Genomic DNA, 26,442 nt, shown 5'->3' with positions numbered 1-26,442 from the left:
TAATGATATTTTTTTTAATGGTCACAAAGCTTAACCATTTACTTTATATCTATATCCATCCTTACTTGGTGCTGGTATGTGTATGTATCTGTTTGAAAAATAAATATAGATATGAATTCTGTAGTTGTTTTATATCAAATATGTATTCGTATAGATATATACAAACATGAACATAATGATATATGTTTTTGTATTCAATCCATTTTCAGTTCTAATTGAAAAAAAAAAAGGATGATATGTAAAAAAGAGATTGAGATGGAAAATTTGTAAAGCATTATCGTCTCTTCTGTCCTTCAAAAATAATACAATTTAAGAGAGAGAGAGAGAGAGAGAGAGAGATTTCCCATCTCCAAACATTGCGAATTTTCAGGGACATGTCCATTTGTCAAATCAATTTTATTCGTCCTCCTTTAATGACTACCATCCATCAAATATTCTTCTAATATGTTCATATGCACATTGCAGATGCTGAAAGCCAATCCAACATGAAACCCAATTAGACCGTTAAGACGCATTAAGCATAGAAAGGCATAATGCAAATGGGATTGCTTTTGGTTGACTTCTCTCATTACTCAACTAGCATCATGTATCTAGACTTATTATAGATTAAGAGATGATGTTATTTGGTTTTGATCTTTAGGAACCTTGTGATCGATTTCATATTTATCTGTGGCCTATGGAGAAGGTGGAAACTATTGTATCCATGCCTCTAAGAACTTTCCTGTCAATTTCATATCCATCTGTAGCCTATGGGGAAGGTCGTGATGCCATTAAATTCTGGCCTCTAGGGAACTCGGTATCGATCTCATATCCATCACTGGCCTATGGAGAAGTTGGTGAAGCTATTGTATCCAGGCCTATAGGAACCTAATGATCAATTTCATATATATATATTGATAGTCCACAACAAAGGTGGTGATACAATTGTGCCGAGGCCTCTAGGAATCTTAGGATGGATTTCATATGCATGTGTAGCTCATAGCGAAGGTGATGGCACCATTGGTCTGAGCCTCTAGGAATCTTGTGATCGATTTCTTTTCCATTTGTAGCCAATGCTAAAGATGGTGATACGATTAGGTTTAGGTCTCTAGGAATTTTTCAATCTTCATGTCTGTTTACAAATGTAGCCAAAGGCTTCTCAACCCTTGCTCCAAAAACTTTATATAGAGACAGTGCCATAACAAGAAGAGCTATTCCTCGTGCCATTTGTTGTGTAATTTAGATTTAGGTGAAGTGTACTTGGTCTGGCTTACCCACACTCGAGATCTTATCTTTTATTTTTCACTCATTAAATGTTAATTTATGATTTTGTTAATAGCTTTCTATAACCACTTATTCTATTTTAATATTTTATGACCGTTTATGGCCGTTGAAGTGGTGTAAATGAGTTTTTGGCTAACATGGACAAAGCTTGACCATAGAGCCATCAGTGAAAACCTAGACCCAACTCATCTCCAATTTTTGAAACCCAATCACCACACTAGACCATGGGCGCACTTATGTCAAGTTGTTTCTTTTCAGGATTAGAGTTAGGTGGATTAAAATTCTTGGTATATAAATTCAATCTTAGTTTGGATTATCAAGTCCTTTACTTGGGATGTAAATTGACTGGAAGAGTTTGAAGTCATACCAGCATAAATTTTTTCACCCAGATGCAGTCCACATTACATATTTGTTCAACCAACCTGACCCAAACTATTGCTTGTCCTGGATCGGAATTAGGTTAACCCAACCTAAAAGAAGTGCACTTCCAAGTGTCATTATTGTGGCCAATTTCTGTGGGAAAAACAAAGCTCTCACCTCACATACAAACATTGTTCATCTGTTGACACGTGCAATAGACCGTGTCACGATTTTAGATGTTTCTTATTCATCTGTCTTTTAAAGCAATCTGCAGCTTGATTTCCCTCTCTGTAAGCATATATTGCTTCAAGTTGCAAGGGATTATCTCTAATTTAGCCGATTCTCAATTTGCAGGTTGATTTACAAGTCATATCGGAAGCCAATTGTGGGAAGTTGAATGATGTTCGTGGATCGATGCAAATGGACTGTGTTAGATTGCACCTAAATTGACCGAAATTCGTACCAAAATTGTCATGCATGTTGATGGCAACCAACCTAGATTCCATGATACAGAAACCACCCACATATTATGGGAAAATACCCTTCATGAAGTAATATGCATAAATTGGATATGGGCTTCAAGTCAAATGGGAGGAATGAAAGATTTTATGATGTTCCCTGTTCTCATTTTGAGCTTCTAATTATCCCCTGTATGGTGGTGAAAGAGATGGAAACTAGAAAGGTTATAAAGACAAAAAGAAAGAAAGCAAGAAAGACAGAAGAACATTGGCAGAAAGAATTTGTACATGGTGAACTGCTGACTTTATGGATATGATAGGTGTATTACCAGACTCTTTTGAGAATAAGATCAATGATCTCAGTGGATCTGATTCATTCTTCAGGTACTTGCTGTGCCACAAACTTTCCTTTTGGAGATGATGTTTTTCAACAAGATTGATAAAATTCCTGATATAAGGAATTATCCCATAAGATTGGAAAACATATTGATGCCTACTGCCAAGAACACTAGATTGAAGGAGAAGATATCATGGTCCTCCACATTTTCAGTTATACTAGTTAGATAAGCTAGCACTTCGCACTTGCAAAACATTTGATTGCTCTCATAGCTCATCATACCATGCTTGCTAGAAATAATAAACTTTCAAATAAAATTTGATTTATGATGTTAACTATCTACTTACATCAAAAGATTCTAAAAGGAAATAAAAATCATAGGACATGATTTAGAACATGTATTGATTAAAAAAAAAAATGCGTGCAAAGCCCAGTTTTGCTACACTGTATACCCAATATAAAACTATAATGAGTACAAGTATATTTAACCATGTCTTTCTCAAATGTCTCATAAGTTTAAGCATTTATATTATCCAAGATCTGTAATTCTGTATACCAAGACAAGACAAGTGAGCAACACAGTTTGCACTTCTGTTAATAGGATTTTATTGTAACAAAAGAAAAACAGAGCATTAACAAGGTTAAGACACATACAAAAGCTTCTAGCTCATAACTTATACAGAAAAAGAAATATCACAATAACGTTTCCTTGGGAAAAACTCTAGAAGAAGTCCACCCAAGCTGCGAGATTAATAGTTTGTACAAACCAAACAAGAAGTTCCTAGCAAAAATAAAAGACAACTCTATATGGTTAACCAGATACTAAGCACAGCAACAGACCATCCCTCTAAAAAATGTATAACAACAGACCCCACAAAAAAGCTATGTATCACTCCCATTCACAATCTGAGTCATCGGATGTGATCTACTACCTCTAAACTATTTATATACAAAAAAATCATGTGATGTACTAGCCTATTTAAATCATGTGATATAAACAACACAATGCCATACATTATTTTGACTCCTTGATGCATATGATAGAAGTGTTCAAATCACATTATAAAGGCATATGCAAACAGCGATGGCAACAGCACAGGTCCAATGCTGTTGTTATGGCCACCAGCTCATACAATTATCAATAGCATGATTGTCTATTGCTACTGTGGCCTCTGCTGCTGGGCACTACATCATTGATAATGTCACTAACCATAACCAATGTTGTTAATTATAGTATGTAACACTTGTAACGATACACCCGCCGTGCTTTGAGGGGCTTAGACAACTAGACAAAACTCATGTTTATTTAACAGAAGCAAATAAACAAATGAAACTTACATATGCATAGTCTGAAGCTTCTGTGGGGCATTCATACAAAAGGAAAAAGGCATTAACTATCTGATAGACAACTAGAACTCGCCCATATGTAGTAAGGAAATCTCTCATGCTAATACCACCACCAGAAGCTCTAACACCATTACCCGTAACTAGAACCACTGCAGGAAGAATAAATCCAGGTTAAAAACTGAAACTGAAGGAGGAAGAGATTACCATGAAGAGATATTACTCAACTACTGAAGTGGAAAAATTACAGAGGAAACAAAATTTCTAGCACCAAGATGCAAGACCAAATTGAGGTATCAGTGAATACCTTCTCAGTCAGGGAAGAATGGAGCCTCTTATCCTCTTCTCCACTACCCTACCAATCAAGCTGCAGCTCCGTAGGGTGTCAGATTCCCAGGGAAAGAAGAGAGAACACCAATTAAGCCAGGCTGAACCAGCTAAATTGTGTTGGTTTCAATTGCTTACAAGCCCACTGCTTTAATTTCAACATACCAGGTGGAGGAAAGTCTATATAGTGAATTAAATAGGATTAAGTAGAAGATGAAAGATGCCACTTTCCATACATAATACATACCTGAATGCATGCATACACACATACATACATATGATTTCAGGACTAAAATCTAAAGCATAAAATGATGAAGATGTCTACTTCCCAACATTGTCCAATGTAACAAATCCTTCATATTCAGAAATAAAATTGGCAGGTCAACTAACACAGATACATGAGTCTTCAAAAATTTTTCATTGATCATTTTCTTTAATGTCAAAATTGATACAGGCTAACTTGCTAGATTACAATTGAATGGACATATTGCCACAGGAACCAGAATATAAACCCAACAATCTTATGGATCAATTGTCTGGGAAGCAAGAATAAACATTTTCAGGTAAAGGCTAAAGTTCTACTAGAAATTTTAGTAGACTAGTAATAGGTGCAGGTTAGCTTTTCTCTTCAGTGAATCTGACCAATTTTTCATGCAATGGCAGCATAGATCAACAAGATGATGAATCAGCACCTGATATACAAATAATAGTACAAACATGGTTTCGTCATTTCATGAGATCCAAGAAGACAAAGCCGTTCCACAGGCTATGCAAGAGCATTGAAGCTAGTAAGTTCCGGGATTTTGCGAACACAACGCCCATTACCACTCCAAGGAACACAAGTGGCAACAACCTCTGCACATTGAAGTGCGCTAGTGCAAAAACAAATGCACTCACGATAATAGCCCACCAGAGTGGCATGTACCTGGTCAGTGAGGGGAGAAGAAAGCCACGGAACACAATCTCTTCCCAGATTGGGGCACACACTGAGACCACCACTGCATACAGAGCCATGGCCACAGGATCGCGAGCCACAATCGATTGCTCCACACTAGAGATCCCCACAGGCGGGGCAGGGAGAACTGGAACCAGGCTGATGTTTATCTGAGATAGGAGATTGACCAATGGAAAGAGCAGGCATCCCAAGCCTACATCAAAGTGCCAGTTACCTTTGAGGCTAAAACGGAACCAACCAGATGGAAGGGGTTGGAATCTAGCAAGGCATCGGTGAAGGATCGCAATCCCAGCTAGGCCTTCAGCAATGTCAGTAAGGAGGCTGTATAGGGCTTGACCTCTGTGAGTAAAAGATTCCTTGCTGAAACCAGCAGCATGAGCCAAAAATGGAATTATCCAAGATCCAACAAGCCAGAAGGATGCAATCCAAAGGAGCATGACCTGCACAGTCATAACATATTGTTCAAATTTCATTTTAAGAAAATACATGTAATACTGTGAGTTTGGTTACACAAACATTCTTTAGGCAAAAGATGACTGGTATCACGGAGTTGAACCATGGACATGTTTAAAAGGAAAGCACAACATGATTTCAAGATGAGAAAACACATTTTGAAACAGGTAACTAGAGTCCTGATTCAACAATTAAGGTTTTATATGTTCCCAAGACCCCCTCCTTGTACATGGCCATGTTCGCTAGCTAAATAGAAGAACAAGAATGCAAGTGCGTGTAACAGAGAGAGAGAGTCCCAATCACCAATCCTCTAATACAAGCTAACATTCTAAGTTGAAAGGTATATTAATTCTGACCAGGTGATCCTCGATACAGAACACAACTTAACAACCATGTATCAAATGACCGATGTCAGGGACATATTTGCATGCATTCTGATGTAATTTTTGGAAGTTTTCTTTACACCACATGTTAAAGATGTGTTTCTCATCAGTTAGGCTTAAAATATCTGCCACAGGTTAATGCATTTCCCTATACCAAGAAGCCTGCCTTCCTGCCTTATTTCTTCAAGGAAAGATTGGAGGCTTGCTGCCTAGTTATGTGAGCTCAAAATTCGTAATGAACAAGGTGGTTCTTCCTACCTTCAACTACCCTCTTCCATTTCATGGCAGATTTCTGTCCCACCTAAACTGACTTGGTCAGAAACTCAGCACCATTAGAAAAAGAGCTGACATCAAATTAATTACAAATTATAAAAAGGAAATAAAATTAGATTTTAATTTATCACACTGTAAATCAACAACGATGACATATACAAATGGGACAGTTCTTGCGTAATCCTAAGACTATGATAGACTCTCTGCTGCACAAATGGTTGTTCAACAACATTCAGATGAACTGTGATAGATTCATACATCTCTTCAGACCTCGACAACATGTTTCAATAGTTTCTTAAGACCAACAGGGTTAAACATATAAAAACAAATAAAAAACTACCAGGAACCTCAATTTGAAAGTGCACCACAAATTGGAAATGAATTTAAAATAATGAATTGGCCCAATTAATTTAACAAGGCAAGTAATTTCAATGTATTAAGATTCAAAACAGAAAGATTAAATTGTACTTGCACAATTCAACCAGTAAGCAACCAGCTAATTGAGATCTACTCTCTCTTTCTGGTTAACCTTTTTTCGGCAATCCTTTGATTGTAATAAATCATGACCCAAGAATATGGAATAAGAAAACACTTACCTGGACAATAGTTTCTGCTGTCCATGGTACCATCCAAGGATCACCATGTAAAGTGAACATTCTATCTGCTACCTGGAATAGCAATCTGCATATTAGTTGACCTGATGCAGCATAACAACAACCACAGAAACCAATAACTAAATTGTTTTTCAATCTAGACCTGATTAAGCCAATTGTTACATGAAGTAGTTCAATCACCAATCCATAAAAGAATTGATTTTGTAACCCAAATATGGATTTTATCTTTGAAAAATAGCCAAACAAACTGACTCCGCAGATATTTTAAGCCTTGAAGTTGAGAGACTCATTTATATTGACAAAAAGTATAACCACTTGTTCCATGAGTAAGTTAACATCCGGTGATTCCATACCAAGCATGCAGTAAATCTAAAGCAATCATTCTTTCTTTCCAGAAATGTTATAGTTATAGGAACTACCAGATTGTAAGTTGTCTTCTTTACTACTTCTATTACATTAGTTCTCTAGAAGAGATTGGCCACAAACAGAATTGCAGGCTTTCAGTGCTTACGGGAGTGACAGATTTTTGTTACAAGCCATAGCTACAACTAGAACATGCCTAGGCAGGAATACGATTTACGTATCTAACATTAGATAAACTGCAGACCTACCTAAACATAGTGAACAATCTCCAACTCATTCGTTCAAGTGATACAACTAGAGCATCACTCAAAAAAAAATTTCTAAGGCAGGTCTAGCTAAAGATGGCGTCAAGAATCTGTAACTGTTCTGCATTTTTCTGTATTTATATTCCATCAAACTTCCATGCAACAACTTATCATGAGCTGCAAAAATCAATCCTTCAGTTATTATCTTCTGCAATTATAGACTAGAAGATCTGGACTAGCTAATACCCATCACATCTAGGTGTACTTGGGTATTGTATCTCTAATTGCTATGAACAAAGTTTTTGATTCATATGGCACATAAAGTATCTTAATATGCTGGATTTCCTTCAGTTAGAAAAATAACAAATAAATCATCGGACGAATCATTTCACTTCTTCTGATGCCTCAAAGCCTACAATAAAAGTTTTGCTTCTTTTCTACCATGATCTAGGTACTTGTTTTAATACTGCACCATGAGCCATAAAGATCAAACCAGAGAGACCAAGAAGTTGCTCAAGTACTCCAAAAGATTTAGAGAAACACCACTTAGGAATTGCACAAATCACATGACTGTTGAACATGTCCTCCCATTCCTTCTAATGCCTTGAAGTCACAAAAATGATCAACAGCATGATTCTTCCAGGTAGAACTGAGATTCTTGTACTTTTTTATGAATAGGAAAAGTGATATATTATGCTAGGTATCCCTTTTCTTATCTTTATGTTAATACCATACAACTGTTTAAATAGTAATCATTTTAAGGGCAGAAAACTTGCAACTTATCTAGATTCCTCATAAACATAATGGTTGTTGCAGCAAGTAGTGAAATATAACATACAAGTTTTATGGCTTGGTCAAATATATTTTATTTTTGCCATATTTTTATCTTTTTTGATAAGTCTCAATAGTTTGATATATCACATTGCCAGTGCAATGGGTTTCATCACTATATGCAATCAAACAAACTGTAATTACAAGAAACACATGAAAGAGATCTCATCAAACCCAAGATACAATTACTTCTGAACTCACAAACAATCTTGGTACGACGGTAATGCCACTGAAGAATGTTTTTTGTCACCATATTCTTACATATGTTACTTATATCCAAGAAATGGAAGGGTCGTAGCTAAGATTTTATGTCCCAATGGGACAGGGGGCATTTCGGTCGTCACGTCCCGACCGCATGGGGGCATTTCGGCCATCCCATCCTGTTCCTGTAAGAAAACGGGATCGGAATGGGCTCGAGACTCCGAAATCCATCCATGCAAGGAGAGACGAGGAAAGAAAAAAAAAGAAAGAAGAAAAGGAAGAAAAGATGAAGATAATGAAAAATGAAAGGAAAAAATAAGAAAAATGAAAACAAATGAAAACATGAAAGGAAGGGAGAAGAAAAAGAAAGAAAAAAAAGCAAAAGGAAAAAAAAAGAAAGGAAGGTAAAGGAAAAAAAAAGAAACAAAGGAAGAAAGAAAAAACGAAAGAAAGAAAGAAAAAAAGAAGGGAAGAAAGATGGAGGTTATCCACCAGGATCCTTGATCGGGACTGCTATCGGGATGGGACAAGACAATAGGACGTCCCATTCGATTGAGAAACTGGGACACCTTTATCTCGCGAGATTTAAAACATTGGTCCTAGCAAAACATTAATTTTAACTTCTTATGACCTACCTCAACATATCAAAAGTCACCATAAACTGTGAAGGGGCAGCAAGGCAAAATGTGATAAAGACCACTTGAAAAGTGAAAAGGAATCTAAAGAGGGAAGCAAATACAGCAGGAGGCCAAAAAGGACACAATGTTAAGCAACATATAAACACCAAGGAACCAAATAAAATTTAAATGTGGTTAGGCATAAGTATGCAAGAGCATGAGCCTGAAGACCCAAAAAACCATAAATATTCAAAATCACCCAAGAATACAAAATATGGACAAAAGAATCTTAAGTGATAAATGATGCAATAAACTAATTAAGTGAAAAATATTTAAATAACACCATAAAAAAGAAAAATTATGCAATATAAGGTGAGTATGATTAAAATGGCTTGGAGCAGCAAGAAATCCCCAATAAATTAAAAAGTGCCACATAAAGAACAAATGCAAGGAAAACTAGAAAAGAACAAAAGAAGTGAGTAGGGTCATGGCAGTCAAATCCAAATAAAAAGAAATGAGACAACCAAAAAATGATAGAATAACCAAAAGAAAAGTATTGCATATAGTTTTGCAATATGGAGGACAAAACTACCATACAAGTTCAAATCCCAGATAACAAGATGCCATAAAGCCATCTGAAACAGCTAGGATAAGTACCATGCGAGGCTATGTTCAGATGGCATAAGCTATAAGGAGATGGGAGCTGCACAATTTAATTTGGCGATCTATATATATTAAAATGGAGACATCAGCCTCTATCTGCCACGTGTTTATTTTCTTGGTTTAACACGTGTAGGGGGTTCTACAGGGAGGCGTTTCGATTTTTGATAGAGCTTCACAAGGATTCTACAGGGGGGGCGAGAGGGGGGTTCTACGAGGGACTCACAGAGATCTGCTGAGATCTCCGTACGGCTATAATTGCGAGCTTCCACCAAAAGAGCTAGAATCAGCTGCAGCACCAAAAAAGAGAATGCGTTTCTGATGAGGTCAATAGCAAAAGCAGCTTGGAGTCCAAGAGGAAGAAAATGGAGAATAGAGACAAGTATCTAGTGGTTGCTGACGATGGTGGTGGACATGGGGCCAGCATCGGGGTGGTGAAGCGGCCCTATGGCAAGCCACTCGAGTCCAAGAACAAGCCCAAGCCACCGATGATCATCACCTGAAGGCGGAGCCATCCGCTGCGATGCACCCCCACGTGCTCGAGATCCCCAATAGGCACGACGTGGTGGACTTGCTCGCTCGCTTCGCCCGACTGTGGAACCTCAGGATCTGCGTCCTCTCCGGCACCGGCACTATCACCAATGTCACTCTCCGCCAACCCTCCCTTCTCGCAGCCCCGTCGCATGGGGCGGCGCCGTCGGTGAGGGCGACCATCGGGTTCCATGGCCCGTTCAAGATCCCATCCATCTCCGCCACCTTCCCCCGGCGATGCCAACGCTATCCCTAACCTCCACCGCTGTGAGCCTGTCGATTTCTTTGACCGGGCCGTAGGGGCAGATCATCAGGGGGATAGTAGTAGGACCGCTGGTGGCGGTGGGGATGGTGGTAGTGGTTGCGACGGCATTCTCCAACCCGACCTTCCACACCACAAATAGTGGCGCCCCAATGCTCCACCACAGGCAATGGCCCATGGAGTGGTGCCAACGGTGGAGTTGTACGGGATGTCATCTACAGCTATCACCTTCCTTCAGAGGTCATTTGGGCTCTGACCGCATGCCCACCACCTAGGTTATTTTTCAAGTTTGCCAATATGCGGCTTTTTCTACTTGCAACATGCTAGATACTAATAATTTTAGGAAAGATTCGATCTTCTCGTGGTGTTCGTGCTTTGATTTCTTAGATGTGTTTTATTATTTTGGAGTATTTTGTTCAGCTAATTGTATTGTTTTAAAAAGATTCTTCGCTTAGTAGTATTTAACACGTGTATCTATCTCGGCCTACTCTTTAATGCGGACACCGATGGCACAATGAAAAGTCTGAGTGAGGGCCTCGATACATGTATATCTATCTCGGTCTCCTCTTTGATGCAGACACCGATGGCGTGGCAAAAAAATCTAGATGAGGGGCTCGATCTTGAAGGAGGTCTTCTTGCTAGGGACTTGACGAGGCCCATGGCAATGGCAGTCTTACTAGTGTTGAGCTAGCCGACAAGGAGGATGATGCAACCAGCGATCTTCCCCTCACAAATGAGTTGGAGAAAGATATAATAAAATAGGCAAATAAAATCAAATATTGTTTTAAAAAAATCACATCCCATGCATCACATGGGGTTATAAGCTAGTTTAGATTGAAGGTGGATGTTGAAATTGTTTATTGAAATGGGGGACTGTCATTCATTTGATGGAAAATGATTTTTGTTGATTGTGGTGGAAGCTTCTCGAATAGTTTCTAGATGTGTTTGTCGGAGGTCAACAATGGATGATTATGAAACCTAGAGAGTAAGATAAGTTAAAAGCTTTGGAATGGGTGGTGCTTCTAAAATTTAGGCTGCATTCAGTTACAGAATAACCCTGGGATAGGAGAATTTTATCCCACTATCCTACCAGACACCTTTCTATTTTGGGAGATTAAGTTAACCTAGACAACCCTACTTTTCTCAATATTCTAGATTAATTTAATTACAATGGGAGGTGGGACACCCTCCCAGGGCTTTCTTTTTTTCAACCAAAGAGAAATTTGTTCTTATCTCGAAAATAAGGATATTTTGATGGATACCAGGGCGTAGGGCTAGTTATGCGCACATTTTCTATCTTGTAACCAACCAAGGCCTTATAGTGATGGGGGAGAAAGAAGGTGGAGCAAATTGATGAAGAAAGGCTTGTTGTGAGGGAAACAATAGATGAGTTGGAGTCGTCAAATTGAAAGAAATTAAGCTTGTAGTATAAAAAATGTGATATCCTATTCCATAGATGGATACTTTAACATTTAGGGAATTGTCATGAACTAGGGTGTTCTTTTGGTTGGATAAGGCATGGTACATGTGCTTAATGATGTGATGTATGAAAATGACACTTGACTTTAGTGCATTGATCAAATCATAGAAGGAACACAAGGCAAGGGAGAGGGAGGCAGTTGCAAAGATTGTATAGTGAGGGCCTCATAAGCTTTACAACAATGAGATAAAAAGTACAACTGATGGGAATGGCTTAACAAACAAACATATTTTTATCCTAAGTTCTAATAAAAAACAAATAGCATAAGTAATAGGCAGTAGCCATGTATTTTCACATTTCATAATACCTCCCCATCCCCCTTTCATCTATTAATAAGAAAAGATTAAAAAAAATGGAAATTTCTCTCTCATTTGGATCGAAGAATTGATGAAGAAAATCACATTTTTAATTTTCCAAAATATCATTATATGGTCAATTGGTCAAAGGGAATATGCCATGATATAAATAATGAAATTTATAATTTAAGGATGTTTTATTTGGAAACAAGGTTTTATGACCTCTACCTTTTTTCTTACTCCTTGTAGCTTAAGGTCTCCCCAACTCATCAAATTTCTGGGTGCCATATTATTTGCGAAAATCAGGGGTAGAATTGATATCTCTTCAAGTGTAATTTTGGTTGAACAACTAGTTACTCTTCAAATGGTGAATCATGCATATACCTGTGGATGCTTATTCTATGGTAATCAATTTGGCTAATGAGTTAGATACCATAACCATCGAGCCTTATCCTAACTATTTGTGGTTAGCTTTATGGATCCTCATATGCAAACAATTCTTATCTAGGCCCACCTTTGGTGTAAGTAAGTTAGATGATTGACAACATGAACTTGGACAAAAACGGATGCGATGGGAAATTCGATAATTGTTTAAGCACTTCCCCATGAGTACAAACCGCCTATTTAAAGGAATACATAAATAAACTTTAGATGGAGAGGAAATAACTGGATATAAAGTCTGTCCAGACTAGGGCTGGAACTGGGCCGAGCCATATCCCTACCTGAGCTCGGCCCAAAATAATTTTTCGGGCTTCAAACTGGGCTTAGGTCCGGTTTTTTTTTTTTTTTTTTTTTTTGAAAAAACTAGCCCGAGCCCGATTGGGCCAACCCAATGATCCCAAATTCATCCCTAAAATTAGGGCTTAGATCCCTGTTACCGGCTACCACAGTGCCAGTAGAGATCCATCAATAACGATAAGAGAGAGAAAGAGAGGAAATAACTAAAAAAAAGAAGAGAAAAACCAATGTTTGATCCCCCACAGCTATCTTCTCTTCCCTTTCCTCTCCCTCTCCTCAACGCCAAGCTCCCTCTTCTTCTTCCCTTCCCCCATCTGAACCACTACAATATGCCAATCGGAACCTCATTCTCTCCCTCTCCGCCAACAAAAAACCTTCCTCGAAAAACCTCACTACCACCGAAACCCTCTCCCCCTCTCATTCTCTCCCTTCCCCACAGCCCTCCCCCTCTCTCTATGACCTCTCCCATGACTTTAGGAAGCACATCAGCCACCGCAGCACGTGCTAGAGCGGCGGATTTGTGCCGGACGGGCCTCAAGGGGGTGGGTTGGGGAGTGTGTGTATTAAAAAAAAAAACAAAAAAAAAAGAAGAAAAGAAAAGCTCTAGCCTGTTAGCCTTTGCTACTCCGCCTTCCTCCATAGTCTCTTGCTGTACCTCCATGCAAGCAAGATGACCAAGATGCATCTCTCCATCATCGCAGCTTTGCTTCCACCGCCATAGTTCTTCTTTATTCCCACACCGAAGATGGGAGACCCCACCCATTGTCCCCTTCTTTTATTCCGGGCTTCTCCATCGGGCTGGGGCTTGGGCCACATCGGGCTCGGACCGGGCTTGGCAGGGCCAATGATATATCCGAGCCCGGCCCGAAAGAAGAATGGGCTATATATTTAAGCCCAAATCCGGCTTGATTTTATTCGGGCCTAGCCCATAGGCCGACCCGAAGTCAAGCCGGCCCAAGCCCATTCCGACCTTAGTCCGGACCCCCGGAACCTATAATTTAACAAGAAGCTTCAAGCTGTTGGCATTTTATCTTATTGTAGCTGAGGTATTGTTGTCATTTACAATAATTATGACCACAAGATTTTTTTTTCTCACTAAACTATTCCACTTGGAAGCCATTAATTAAGAAGGAAACTAGAGTGTAATGAGCAAGAGGGAAATGCCGAAAGTTTTGATGCCATTAATTAGCACTCTGACGCTCCACTCAGGTCTCTTTAGCGGTCATGCACAATTATCCAACAGATGTGGTTACAATCTCACTCAACTTGGAATTCAAAAGGATTTGTACAAGGAATACGAACTGGATTGGAGATGTTTCAGCTCAGATGGAGTAAGAGGAGGTAAAACAATAGGAAGGGTAGACAAAAAAATAAAGAAATAGCCTGTCTTCCATGACTAGAGATTTAGCAGCTCATCATCACCATATGGTCCAGAAAGAACGAAATATCAGACCTTCTGTGTCACTTGGAGCAAGATATATCCTTCTTACAGCTGTGGACTCAATAAGATTATGATTCAAGTCTACAAATTGGCTGCTCCAGATCCTAGAGTTGATATTGAAGCTCTATTATTGTTTGAATTGATTGCAATCACAAGGTATCTTGCAAGGAAAAGTAATACTTAGGGGGAATCTCAGACTCAGTGAAAAATGCAGCAAATTTGGCAGGGCTCCAAGAAAAGTTCTGGATAATCAAAAGGAAAGAAAATAAATTTATGAAAATAAAGAAAACAGAATTAAATAGGTTACACTAACAACTAGACACAAATAACAACATGTGTAAGAAAACAATAACTATTTGATAGGGATATAAATGATTCATGAATAAGTCATCACTAATTTCTTCCAACTTCATGAAGTATCTGAAAATTTGTGAACTTCTGAATTATCTGAGTCAGTTGGCAGTTAAGCAAGTAGATGGGCTAAGCCTTTCTTTTCAGTTATCATGTTTGTTGTCATAATCTACCACTGAGGTTGAAACAATGAGCCTGCAATACCCTACCAACTATTGAACATAACAGGCATAAGCATGACATGGAATTGCACAAAGTCAATGGGCTCTTCACACCAGCATGATAGGCTCCGCACATACAAGACCACACAATGTGAATTGGCTACCAAAATATGACAATGCTAGATATTTCCACAGGAAATCACAAATGGCTTATAATCATAACAATATCTCCTGTTGCACAATGCACCCAAATACCAAATGATGCATCACCTCCAGAAGTTCAACCAAGTCTCTCTATTCTGGCAAAGAAGGCACAGATACGAATAACTCCATCTGTAAATTCCCTTGACTCATATAAATGAAAATTGAAAGCTTTCCATGTTATCCTTGCCCCTATGTAACACTTCTTGGGAAAAAAGATAAAAACAGATCCATGTGCCTTGCCTTGAAACACACAACTCTGTGTGCATGTAGACTCTAACATAAACCCGGTAACAGCCCCATCATCAAATAGACCCTAGGTCTTCTCCCCTTCATTCTATGGTACCAAGGATGCATTGTACCCACTGTTTCCACAAAGAAAAAAGAAAGATAATAATAATTGAAAACACTCCAAAAGGCTCCAAGAGCCACATGCCCTCCCACATGCAATCGTGTGCTAGAAATTAATTTTTATGTGATGAAAAAGGAGCCTACAATCAGATGTATTTCATACCAAAAAACAAAAACATGGGGAAAAAAAATGAGAATATAAGGAACATGACAGGTTTACGATTTAACAATCTTTGACATGCTCTAGCATCAAATAAGCACAAGGAATAGCAAGAATGCTACATACATGCAACACGAACTTATACAGGCAAAAATGGGAAAAGATCTCAACATTTCATAACTAAGGATGCCAGATGGTTAGGGAGGGCCCAGCCACAGACTGGTGATGATTTTCATGGAGCAATTTTCTACTGGCAATGATTTGAATCACAAACTGTATCAGATGGTACTCCAGCTGACGATAGTAAAATGGCAGAATTGATATTCAGATACATAACTAAAGTAGTTGGCTACCATGAACAAAATAATTGGCATGCTGGAATATTTATCACGCAAAGGGTTCCAAAAAGTGATAATATGGTATCCAATTCCATAATCAGGATCAAATACAACATGGGTTAGTCTTAAACTTCTAATTAGTGCCATAAAATCATGACAGGATAACTGTAAAAGATATACAATTTAGTATCACTGCCATGCGCACACTTTTGCCTATATATACACTATCTGTAATTGATGAATTGTTTATTCTTTCTATGAATCTAATCATGTATACAACTATGAACTTTCTAGCTATGAGAACATCTATGAACTAATTTTCTCATCATCAAGAGAGGAAAAGAAGGGTAAAATAAAATCATTGCAGCAAATATAACAATACAAATAGTGCACCTTTCTAATTTTTGAGGTCCAGTCCTTGTTCTTCGCACTTGATTGATCCAACTTAGCCTTTCCCAAGTCTTCAATTTGCTTGCTGTCCATGAACTCAAAACTGCCATTGATGGAAGAGGCTTCTTCTTCTTCACGCATAAAGCATGCCACACGACCTAGCTTCCATTTCTACACAGAAAGAAGGACTAAATTTGGAAACTAGATTCAAGGAAATAGAAGAAGTGCAGCGACCAAAATTAAGAATGCATGTAGTAAGAACTATAACTTAAAAAGAAAATTTGTAATTGGATAAGACCACAGCCATGCATTCAATACTGCTTCCCCTCAGTCCTACCCCAACCCTAAGAACATAGAAGTTTCATGGATAACATCATAAGAAAATCCAATAAAAATTCCATTTGCATCTTAGGAACTGGGAAATCCATAAGAAAAAAAAAAATCCAATTTTTAGCTTGCCTTTATCACTGGAAAGACGTCCTTGGGAGCTGCTGACAGCTTCCATCGCCAAGAGCCGAGAGGGAAACGAGAGCTCCGAGGAGGAACTGGGGGAAGAAAGGAGAGAAGCGAGGACTGGTCCATCTGCCGGGTTTGGGAGAGAAATATTAGGGCTGGGGCCTGTCGCGGCGACAAGAACACAGCACCCAGAGTAGACGCCATTGCTGAGTTCCCTTAGGAACCGTCGGCCGTCTCTCTCTCTTCGCTTCTTCGCCCCTCACCGTCCTTCCACTCCGCCGCTGCTCCTCCGCTCCTTCTTCCAAGCCTCCAGCCCTTTCTCACAGCAGTCCTCGCCGCCAGCGAGGAGTAGGGAGGGGAGGAGAGGGAAAGAAGGCCGCAGGTGAAGATGCGGCGGGGGCGGCGGAGAGGCCGGCGGCGGGGGCGGAGAAGTCTGCAGGATTTGATGGGGAGAAGGGCGATGTTGGGGAGAAGGGTAGGAGGAAGGGGAAGTTATGATTTGCTATTGTATAGACACGTGCCGTGCACGTGAGAGGATGCCCATGAGCGTATCCCATCCTGACTAGAAAAAAATATTTACTAAAATAGATCTTTAATAAATAAATTGAATTTTGCAAGCAACTTTAGGATGAGCTGCATGTTAGATATTGTTACAAAAAGTGCTTATTTACAACTTTTAAAGGAAAAAATTTTAAAAAATAAACATTTGATAATATTGTATAGAAAATGCTTCTGCAAGAAGATAGTTAAAATAAAGAAATTAATATTTTATTTTTATTTTTTCTTTTTATAAAATAAAAATAACACAAAACATACTTCCTCTCTAAATCTAGATAAGTAAACAAATATAGTATATATATTAAAAATTTAATAAATATATATAATGTATTTTATTTATGTATCACCTTATCATTGTTGTACTTCTGATAATATCATCCACGAACTCCTAGGATATATTTTTACGAAAATACTATACTTAAATATATATTATATTCAAAAAATATTTAATCAGATATTTTTATATAAAATTTTAACTAACAAACTTGTTATTTTTTATTGAACTTAATTAACAAGATCGATTTATTACAAAATAAAAATATCGATTCTATTATTAAACTCAAGCTGAAAAGTCCATAAAATTGAAGGGATGCCTGTCTTTGTAATGTATTTTATTTATGTATCACCTTATCGTTATTGTACTTTAGACAATATCATCCAAGAACTCCTAAGATGTATTTTTATAAAAATACTATACTTAAATATATATTATATTCAAAAAATATTTAATCAAATATTTTTATATAATTTTTTTAATTAACAAGCTTGTTATTTTTTGTGGAACTTAATTAACAAGATTGATCTATTACAAAATAAAAATACCGATTCTATTATTAAACTCAAGCTGAAGAGTCCATAAAATTGAAGGGATGCCTATCTTCATGTGTGATCGATTTATTACAAAATAAAAATATCGATTCCATTATTAAACTCAAGCTAAAAAGTCCATAAAATTGAAAGGATGCCTGCGCGTGTGTGTTTGCCCTATAAAAAACAACGAAAGGGGGATCCTTTTCAATTCTCTGAAGATTGAGTTCCCACCCAGCAGGAAGTCAAAGTTAGGCAGGCAAACAATATAGTCCCAGCTAGGGCCAGGCTGGAAGTTGAATGGATCGATCAGATAGAAAAGTGTGAGATAACACTCCCGTTCATGAGTCTGAAAATGAGTCGAGAAAAAATGGACTAGAAGGATGAAGTGAAGAAAGTAGAGAGCTTCCTGTGCTAGACAAATAATCCAAATCTTCTAAGCCGATGATTTCGATGTGGCCCTTCCCTTTAACCCGAATAGCCAAATTAATTACAAGTCATCCCCTACCTCCGAATCCTTTAACTAACACTCTACCTTCAACCACCTTCAAGATCTTTCAACCTTATGTCCCTTCCCTTATCACCATTTCTGTACCTGCCCCACTCATTCACCTGCACTCGTTCCTGCTAAGAAAAAAAAGTGCTATGGCATCTCTCTCATCTGACGCATCTCTATCAGCTGGGATTCCTGATGCATCGGAAGCAAGAAATGAAGGCTTAAGTAGGCACAAATCATTGGTATTGGATGTATCGTTAGGTTGTGCCGAGTCAAATCTGCTAAAATATTTAATAAAAAGTATGATCAGTGGTCTTCTTTTCACTCTTCGAGGCTCTTCTTATACAATAGTGTAAGGAAAAGAAGTTATCCAATTAAAGCTAATTAAGCATCCATCCAACCATCGATGAACTGATCGAATTAACCAACCAAAATTGGCGCCTTGCCCACCCAGAGCTCCAATGCTATATCAATCATGAAACCGACGTCAAAAATTCTTTCATTTAATCGGCTCTTAAGGTAAGGTGAGAAAGTCTTTTTTTCACTTTTTAAGGGCAGTGCTTCTCGAACCAAACAAGCCTACTTCTGCAACCTCCCAGAATGAAGGAAAGCATAGAATTGCCGGCAAGAGATAATTATTTGACCACGATGGCATGTATAAAATATAACTTTTTTCTTTTTAATTATAAAAATATTAAAATAAAATAAAAATTAAAAAAAGATGCTAAAATGATACATAACTTTGAGATTTCTTAGTTAAAAGACGTAAAGTCTTATACAAATCATGTAAAAGGGATAGTTTTCCAAGTTGATCAAAAGATTCACTTTTGCTATATGTGATAGTCATGTGACATCACTTAACTAATGAAGATAAATGATAAAATTATTTTAACATATTTTGAAAATTTGAAAAACTAATTTGATGCTTTTTAATATAGATAATGTATAAATAAAACTAAACAAAAATTGATGAGGAACTCCTTTAATTTTTTTCTTATTTTTCTTATATAATAAATATTGTGGTTTATTGCTAAACTTGCCAATCTCTTCTCAAATTAATAAAGAACAAGAAAGGAATAAAAAAAGATATGCCAGAAGCAGGAATATCCAATAAAGATGCAATTTTATAAGGAAATCTTTTTAAAGTTGGAGATGATCCATGACTAATTGGCTTCCGCAACCAAAAAATAATTATATTAAAAAATTGGTAGATTAAGCGCGTGGTGTGGCAGGAAGCCTCACAGAAGGCAAAAACAAATAAAAACTAAAGGTTGTGCTGTTGAATGCACTAAAAAGGACATTGTATTGTTTAGAACACATCATCTCGGAAAACCTGCACGCCTTGAACTAGAGTACATGCTCTTCAATCATTTCTTTTTACTTTTTTTAATGATATATTAAGATGAATAGATGTAGCATCCGGAAAACATGCCAACAAAGTGTGGAGTGCCAGAAAGCATGCCAGAGGATCTGCACTTCATGAAGGAGACTGCATGTGTTTCAATTATATTTGAAACACACATGAATGGAGTAAATCATTCAGCAGCAAACAATTCCAGCAAAGACAATGGTTTGTTTCTCCCTTCAATGAGGAAAGGTAATGATAGAGTAAAATTTTATCACAACCCCCATTGAGGCAACAAACACCAAAGGTTGCACTTGGTAATACAGAATTAATTTTAGAACACAAACCATGAATGGGGTTTCTACACTTCAAAATTTTACATGCACATCGTTCCTGCAAGTACACTAAACAAGAAAACAATAGCAGTTCACATGCCAGATTTATCCTCCAATTTCAAATAACCATAAGTTTCCATTATAACCAGGTAAAGCAGCATGTGAGGGCTAGGCACAAATAGCAGCAAATGCAGTCACTAGCACTCAAGCACTAAAGAATAAGATGGTGTAAAGTTTGATGATGAAAGAAGGTAGGAAACATTAGATGATATAATGACAGAAACTGACTGAAGAAAAGTAGAGTTGGCATCAAAGGAGGGATGTACAACAAAGATACACCGCACTCCACAAGGGAGAAAGAGACGAGCTTTGCACATGTTCTGGCTCAGGTGGTGAGGATGATAAGAGGTAAAGAGAAGGAAATCCAGTTACTGGAAGAGGTGGAGCTGGCAGATTATCTTTATGTTTCATACAAGTCATCAATTTTTGTTTTTTTTTTTTTGCTATCAGTCTGACTCTTGATATCCTTCTGAAGTACAATCCTCATGGCTGCAAGGAGCGATGCGTGTCTATACTCTTGGACTTTTTTCATGCAGCAGCCTTTTCTTCTTCTGAGGATTTAAGCTTATCATCTGACTCCATTGAATATTGACACTCCAGATGTGCTGCACATGATGCTTGTGTTTTGCGCATGGCAGCAGCTTTGAGGGGCATTGCTGTGTCTGTCTGATACTCATCAGTGGCAAATCAGACAACCAAAGTGCAAACAGAAGCCAATCTTTCACCATCTTTCCCTCAGTGAGTTGAGGTACCTGCATGCTCAAAAAGACAAAAAGAAGGTCATTGCATCATGGTATATCAGACCATTAGCATTTGGTAGTCACATCCTTGACACTGCTGGAAAAAGAACAACTGCATGGTTCTCAACATTTTGGAACATTTTTTCTAAAAAAAAAGGACCATGATATGCCAAAAATATCCTTGGATAAAATCTAAAGGACAAAACATATTGATCCCATTATCCCTGAGAGCACATGGTCAAAAAGTTTCAATGACAATGGGGGACAAAGTTACATAAAACAAGCTAAATATCAAGGGTAAGGAATAAGAAAGAAATCAAGTTTACTATGTCCTTACTCCAAGATTCGTTCACCCAGATTGCCAACACATGGTCTGCTTTCACTTTTATCATCAACCTTGCTTTTGGGTCCCACGATGTAGTCACATAAATCAGCATTTTGATATCTGATATCGTTGGTGCATGCTTCTATAACCAGACAAAGTTGATGAGGTAACACTAGCATAGATGATATATGGTAGTTTTCCTAGGGAAGTGACACAGCCACTTGGAGAATTTTTAATTACAAGCCACCATGATTGGTGCTTAAAATTGCAAACATCCAGAACACACAACATCACATATAGATGTTCCTGATGCTTCCAGGTCATGTGAGAGAGAGAGAGGGATGGGGTGAGGGGAGGCATACCATTGAATGGAATCATGCATTCAGATGAACAGCAACCTTTACAATTCAATGGTCAGTATCAATTCAAGATCTGCAAAAAACACTAGAAGTCTCCTTTAACTCGATAGCCACTGAGACTGACAAACTTCAGTCAAGTTCTTACATATGCCAAGCCACATAAAAGACAAACGTGGCAATATGGCACATTAATTAACTCAGATTGGCCTTCATTCTGTATCATGTCATACACAAAAGGACGCAACAGAGACAGTGTTGTCAATAGTTAATAAATAATGAAGTTGTTTGTCGAAATAAGGTTACAACATTTCATGACTCATAAACCTTTAGGAAAGAAACACTTCTTCCATTAAACTGAAATGCTTTACAGATTCCAGCATGAATTTTCAATAGTTTTACCTTTTAGTTGTCAGTTTGTAGAATATAAATTTCTTCTGTAATTTTAAATTTAAAAGTGTTAGAAAATAGATTAATCATGTACTCTCCCAGGTGTTCATGGATGTCACAATACCTAAAGAGCAATTATACTCAAAATAAGTGGAAATGTTGTCTCCCATTATGCTTATAATTATGTTTGTTCCTTTGTTCAGTATGCGATGAAATTGATAATACAAATCCCATAAGTACTGGAAGAAAAAATGATATATGCAACAGATTCCTGTACCACGCACAGTAACCCCATTTTTTCATGTTTCATCCCTTATACAAGTAACACACTGCTATGCTGTCCTTCATATGCTATCCCATTACGCTGCAGGAATTATGATCTTTTTAATCATTGTTGAGATTTTGTTTGTGAATGTATGGCTTTAGATTAAGATCTGAGTGAATAGTGGCATGGGAAGGAGCACTTTATTTAACCTAAGGAACCAAGAGTACTTCTACATTTGCTTTAGGTGGCATAAAATGAGTATGGTGGCAGTAGGAGATCTACATGTTTCTTTCAGGTTCTTCAAATATATGGTGGCTGTTTGTCATTCACAATGAATTTTACTCGACAAAATTGCAAAAATTTTTAGTAATAATATGAGCTAAATATAGCCAGGACAAGAATCATGTCATATCCATGAAACTATGCAGTCTTCTAGAGTCTAGATGCTAAGACTGTAAGAAAAAAGTATATGACAAAATTACTCTGAACGACATTTGAAAAGACTGTTTTGACCTTGACTGGCTATAAGACCTTAAGAGACAGAATCATACCCCGAAACGTGGAGAAAGTTGATTTGCAATTTGTGCCACTGACTGCATTATTTGTTGCATAAGATGAATGCTCAAACCTTATTCCTGCAACAAGAACACCAACGGGCCCAGCTCTCTCCTCATGATCAAAAATACACAAAAGTCCCTGGGGACCAAGCATGTAGGTTTCATCATGTAGCATTATTGCAATTTCTTGTGTTATGCAAAAGTTATCATTCCCATAATAACGCCAGCCTAGAAATTTCTTATACAGCCTTCCAAGTTTCAAACACCTGCAGCAACACCATAACACCGTTGAAATGATGCATATCCATGATTGATTGATCGCAGCATGTACACTTTGTATCTCTCCTGCTTTTCCTTTTAAGAAAGTTAAAACATAACAAAATCACCAATTGTAGTCATTATTAGGCCATTGATTTTGATGGAGGCATAATATTCATTTATATTCTATTACCACTAAAATTGTTCTGGTTGTACTTTGCCTTAATTATAAATTTTTGGTCTCATCTTCTACAGTTTCTCGCCTTTATTCTAATTGGTGTGCAACCTGGTTCACTCCTATTCACTTCATCAGCAAGAAGAAAACCAAACGGCATCATACATAAAAAGTAAAAAGAAGAGCTTATTAATGATCATTGGTTATGCACCTGCCATGGTAAGTTACTTACCACTCTCACCAAGGATGCTTCACATATCACACACTTGTCATTATAGAATACCCTTTGGAACGCCAATCTTCTTAAAATTACCAAGCCATGGCACTGCACCTCATGTAGTCCTGGAGTCAATGAAAACCATGTGCAGGTCCTCTATACTCTCTTAATACTCATATCACTGCCACAAGCAAAAAATTAGCTAAAAGGACCTTCTGAAGAAAGTGTAGTACCACCAAGCATCATTTTGATTGAAGTATTAATGGTCAAGGATAAGCATCATGTGCTTATCTTATGTCTGGAATAACTCATTCTACACCACATTCATTATTTCCTCAACTTTACAGCATACAAGAATGAAGATGCATTTATTCAACAGGAAAAGCAAAAGGGAAAGCTCAATGACTTGGAAAAGGTCAAACCTAGTGTCAATGTTCCAAAGTTATGGACTCTGTTGATGGAATAGAGACAAAAGCATATGCAATGTCTAAAAGCATGAACACATCATGGTTTGCTATACTAATAGCACCCTGGGCATCAATCACCATTACCAACTCCAGAAGAAAAGTTGCACTGTCTTATTTCATGGTCATTTGATGGAGTAATGCAATCAAAATATAATAAAATTAATTATAAAATGGCGAACAACATAACTAGTTAAAACTAAACCATTACTTGGTAAAGAATTGGTTATGCAACTATCGTAAATGTTTAGGCGCACCATCTCTCAGAGAATCTCACCGGTGACAAAAATAGAAACCTTATATCTTTATTCATCAAAAAATACAAACCAATCATCACCCCATCCAAACCTAATAAAATGGCTTCATCTCTTATCTATACAACTCCAGATAGACAAGATCTTCAGCTCCATCCTAAGCAATTCGGCTTCCCTCCATATAAACCTGCATCAAAAACCAACATTTGTCCATCATCAACATCCAAAATGGCCAAAGAGAATAATTTTATCATCCAACCAATTTGAGAAAGAACAATACCAGTAAAATAATCAGCTACTATTATGAAACTCTGTAGAGAGAAACAAAGAGCAGACCCAATAATCCAGTAACCAATTCAGTAGATATCTAAATCCAATCACCTCTTTTCTCCAGTAATAATTCTCAAATCTACACACAGAAGAAGACCAACCAACCAGCCTAATTCTATCAGCCTCTTCGACTGCAATTTTCTTCAATCTCCTCCTTGAATTTTCCTTCGAAGCTCCTCGAACCCGTTGCCTGTCTACTGCGTTGACTCCTGTGAATTCTCCTTTGGCGACAACAGAGGCTGCTGATGATGCAACTGACCGTCCTCGCCGCCCCTCCCCTGCTCCATCTGCTGATAGAAGTGGCTCAAAACTTGAGAATTTATGACTCCACCCATGCTTCCATCCTGCGAAAGCCCGAGCTCCAGCCCCGGCAGCTGCTGCCCCTGCCCGCTGAGCATCGACAAGAAGCTCATCGCCCCCATGCCACCACCGGCACCGCCAGGCAACTCCAGCCCGTGGAACCCAATGTTCGACATCGCCGGCACCGCCGCTGCCGACTGTAAAAATCCCGAATTGAACCCTCCGGCAGCCGGCGGCTCCCATAGCCCCTGGTGGTTCGGCCGGCCAAGGCCGGTAGTAGTTGTGGTGGTATTACCGGCAGTGAATCCGGTCCAATTGGTCTGGTGGGTAGAGCCGGCGGCGGGGGTGGAGGTGGAGGAGGAGAGGGCGGAAGCGGGGATGGTGCCGGAGCCGGTAGCGGCGATGATGGCAGGCTCGGCCTGGTGGAGGAGCCACTGGATGGTCTCTCCATCGGACTTGTGGCCCAGCTCGCGGGTAAGCTGGAAGATGCGAGCGGCGCAGAGGGCCGGCATGCGGATGCGGCGGCCGCGGCCGTCGACCTTGGTGTGACGGTCTTTGTTGGAGCTCCGGCGAGGCGCAAGCTGCCGCCTTTGCTGTTCCTCTTTCTCGGTTACTGTTGTGGTTGGTGGTGCTGCGGAGGTCATCATCACTATCTGGAGGTCTTCTCTTCTGCTGCTGCTGCTGCTTTCTTGGTGTCGGAGGTTGCTGCTGCTGCTGCTGCTGCTGGTGGAGCCGAGTCTGGTGAGGTGTTCTCTTTTATCCCCTCGAGGGAGGCCCAGGGCCTGGTGGAACTTGGGGGCCTCCGGGGGGACCTTTGAGGAGCCCCTGGGATCCATTGATAGCAGAGAGAAAAGCAAGCGAAAAAGAGAGAGAGAGAGCGAGCAAAAATACTTTTTTTTTTTTTCCTTTTTCTTTGTTAAGGATGGGGAAAGAGAGGAAAAATAATTTCTTTTCTTTTCTTTTCGTCAGGGATGGGGAGGAGTTTGGATTGAGAGAGACAGAAAGAGAGAGAGAGGAATTGAGCGGAAGGGAAAAGGCTGACCTTTTGAGGAGTCTGCTCTGGCCATGGTAACAACTAATGTGGGGGTGAGGAAGGAGGGAGAGAGAGAGAGAGAGAGAGAGAGAGAGGGGGGTGGGGGTGATGATTTTAAGAAGTTTTTTAATTAATTAATTAATTAATTAATATTATTATTATTATTATGCTGACTTGTTTTGGGGCAATCAAGAGCGTCCATAAGGAATGGCCATCTCTTTTATTTTTCTCCCTTCATAATATTATTGAAGGGAAGCCATGATTGCAAGGTGCACCTCCTCTTGCGTGACTTCCTCTGCGTTGCAACTTGCATGCATCATTTAAAAGAGGGGTGTTT

The 26,442-nt window shown here is 38.6% G+C and overlaps 2 protein-coding genes and 1 pseudogene across 8 annotated transcripts; 1 reads left to right on the top strand and 2 right to left on the bottom strand.

Moving 5' to 3' along the window:
• Positions 1 to 4,488: 4,488 nt before the first annotated feature.
• Positions 4,489 to 17,320, bottom strand: LOC105051013 (uncharacterized). Its single transcript, XM_010931262.4, has 4 exons — positions 16,844 to 17,320; positions 16,388 to 16,555; positions 6,750 to 6,821; positions 4,489 to 5,484 (listed from the first exon to the last, which is right to left on the bottom strand). The coding sequence occupies exons 1-4, from the start codon at positions 17,042 to 17,044 to the stop codon at positions 4,816 to 4,818; spliced, it is 1,110 nt and encodes a 369-aa protein (XP_010929564.1). The 5' UTR covers positions 17,045 to 17,320; the 3' UTR covers positions 4,489 to 4,815.
• On the top strand, positions 8,523 to 13,044 carry LOC140851616 (AT-hook motif nuclear-localized protein 17-like; annotated as a pseudogene).
• Positions 17,321 to 20,272: 2,952 nt separating the features above from the next.
• LOC105051012 (transcription factor TCP20) lies at positions 20,273 to 26,187 on the bottom strand. 7 transcript variants are annotated; one of them, XM_073243224.1, is made up of 4 exons: positions 24,723 to 26,187; positions 24,466 to 24,629; positions 23,740 to 23,905; positions 20,273 to 23,340 (listed from the first exon to the last, which is right to left on the bottom strand). In XM_073243224.1, the coding sequence occupies exon 1, from the start codon at positions 25,906 to 25,908 to the stop codon at positions 24,967 to 24,969; it is 942 nt and encodes a 313-aa protein (XP_073099325.1). In that variant the 5' UTR covers positions 25,909 to 26,187; the 3' UTR covers positions 20,273 to 23,340; positions 23,740 to 23,905; positions 24,466 to 24,629; positions 24,723 to 24,966. The 7 variants fall into 7 exon arrangements, with proteins under 7 accessions (XP_073099325.1, XP_073099326.1, XP_073099324.1 ...); XM_073243225.1 differs by having other exon boundaries at positions 24,537 to 24,629; XM_073243223.1 differs by adding an exon at positions 23,526 to 23,636 and having other exon boundaries at positions 20,361 to 23,428; positions 23,740 to 24,629.
• Positions 26,188 to 26,442: the final 255 nt, after the last annotated feature.

Source organism: Elaeis guineensis, chromosome 9 (genome assembly GCF_000442705.2).
Source record: "Elaeis guineensis isolate ETL-2024a chromosome 9, EG11, whole genome shotgun sequence".
In the NCBI taxonomy this organism is placed as follows: domain Eukaryota; kingdom Viridiplantae; phylum Streptophyta; class Magnoliopsida; order Arecales; family Arecaceae; genus Elaeis; species Elaeis guineensis.
The sequence above is the reverse complement of the archived record's forward strand: the minus strand, read 5'-3'. Positions and strand labels throughout refer to the sequence as shown.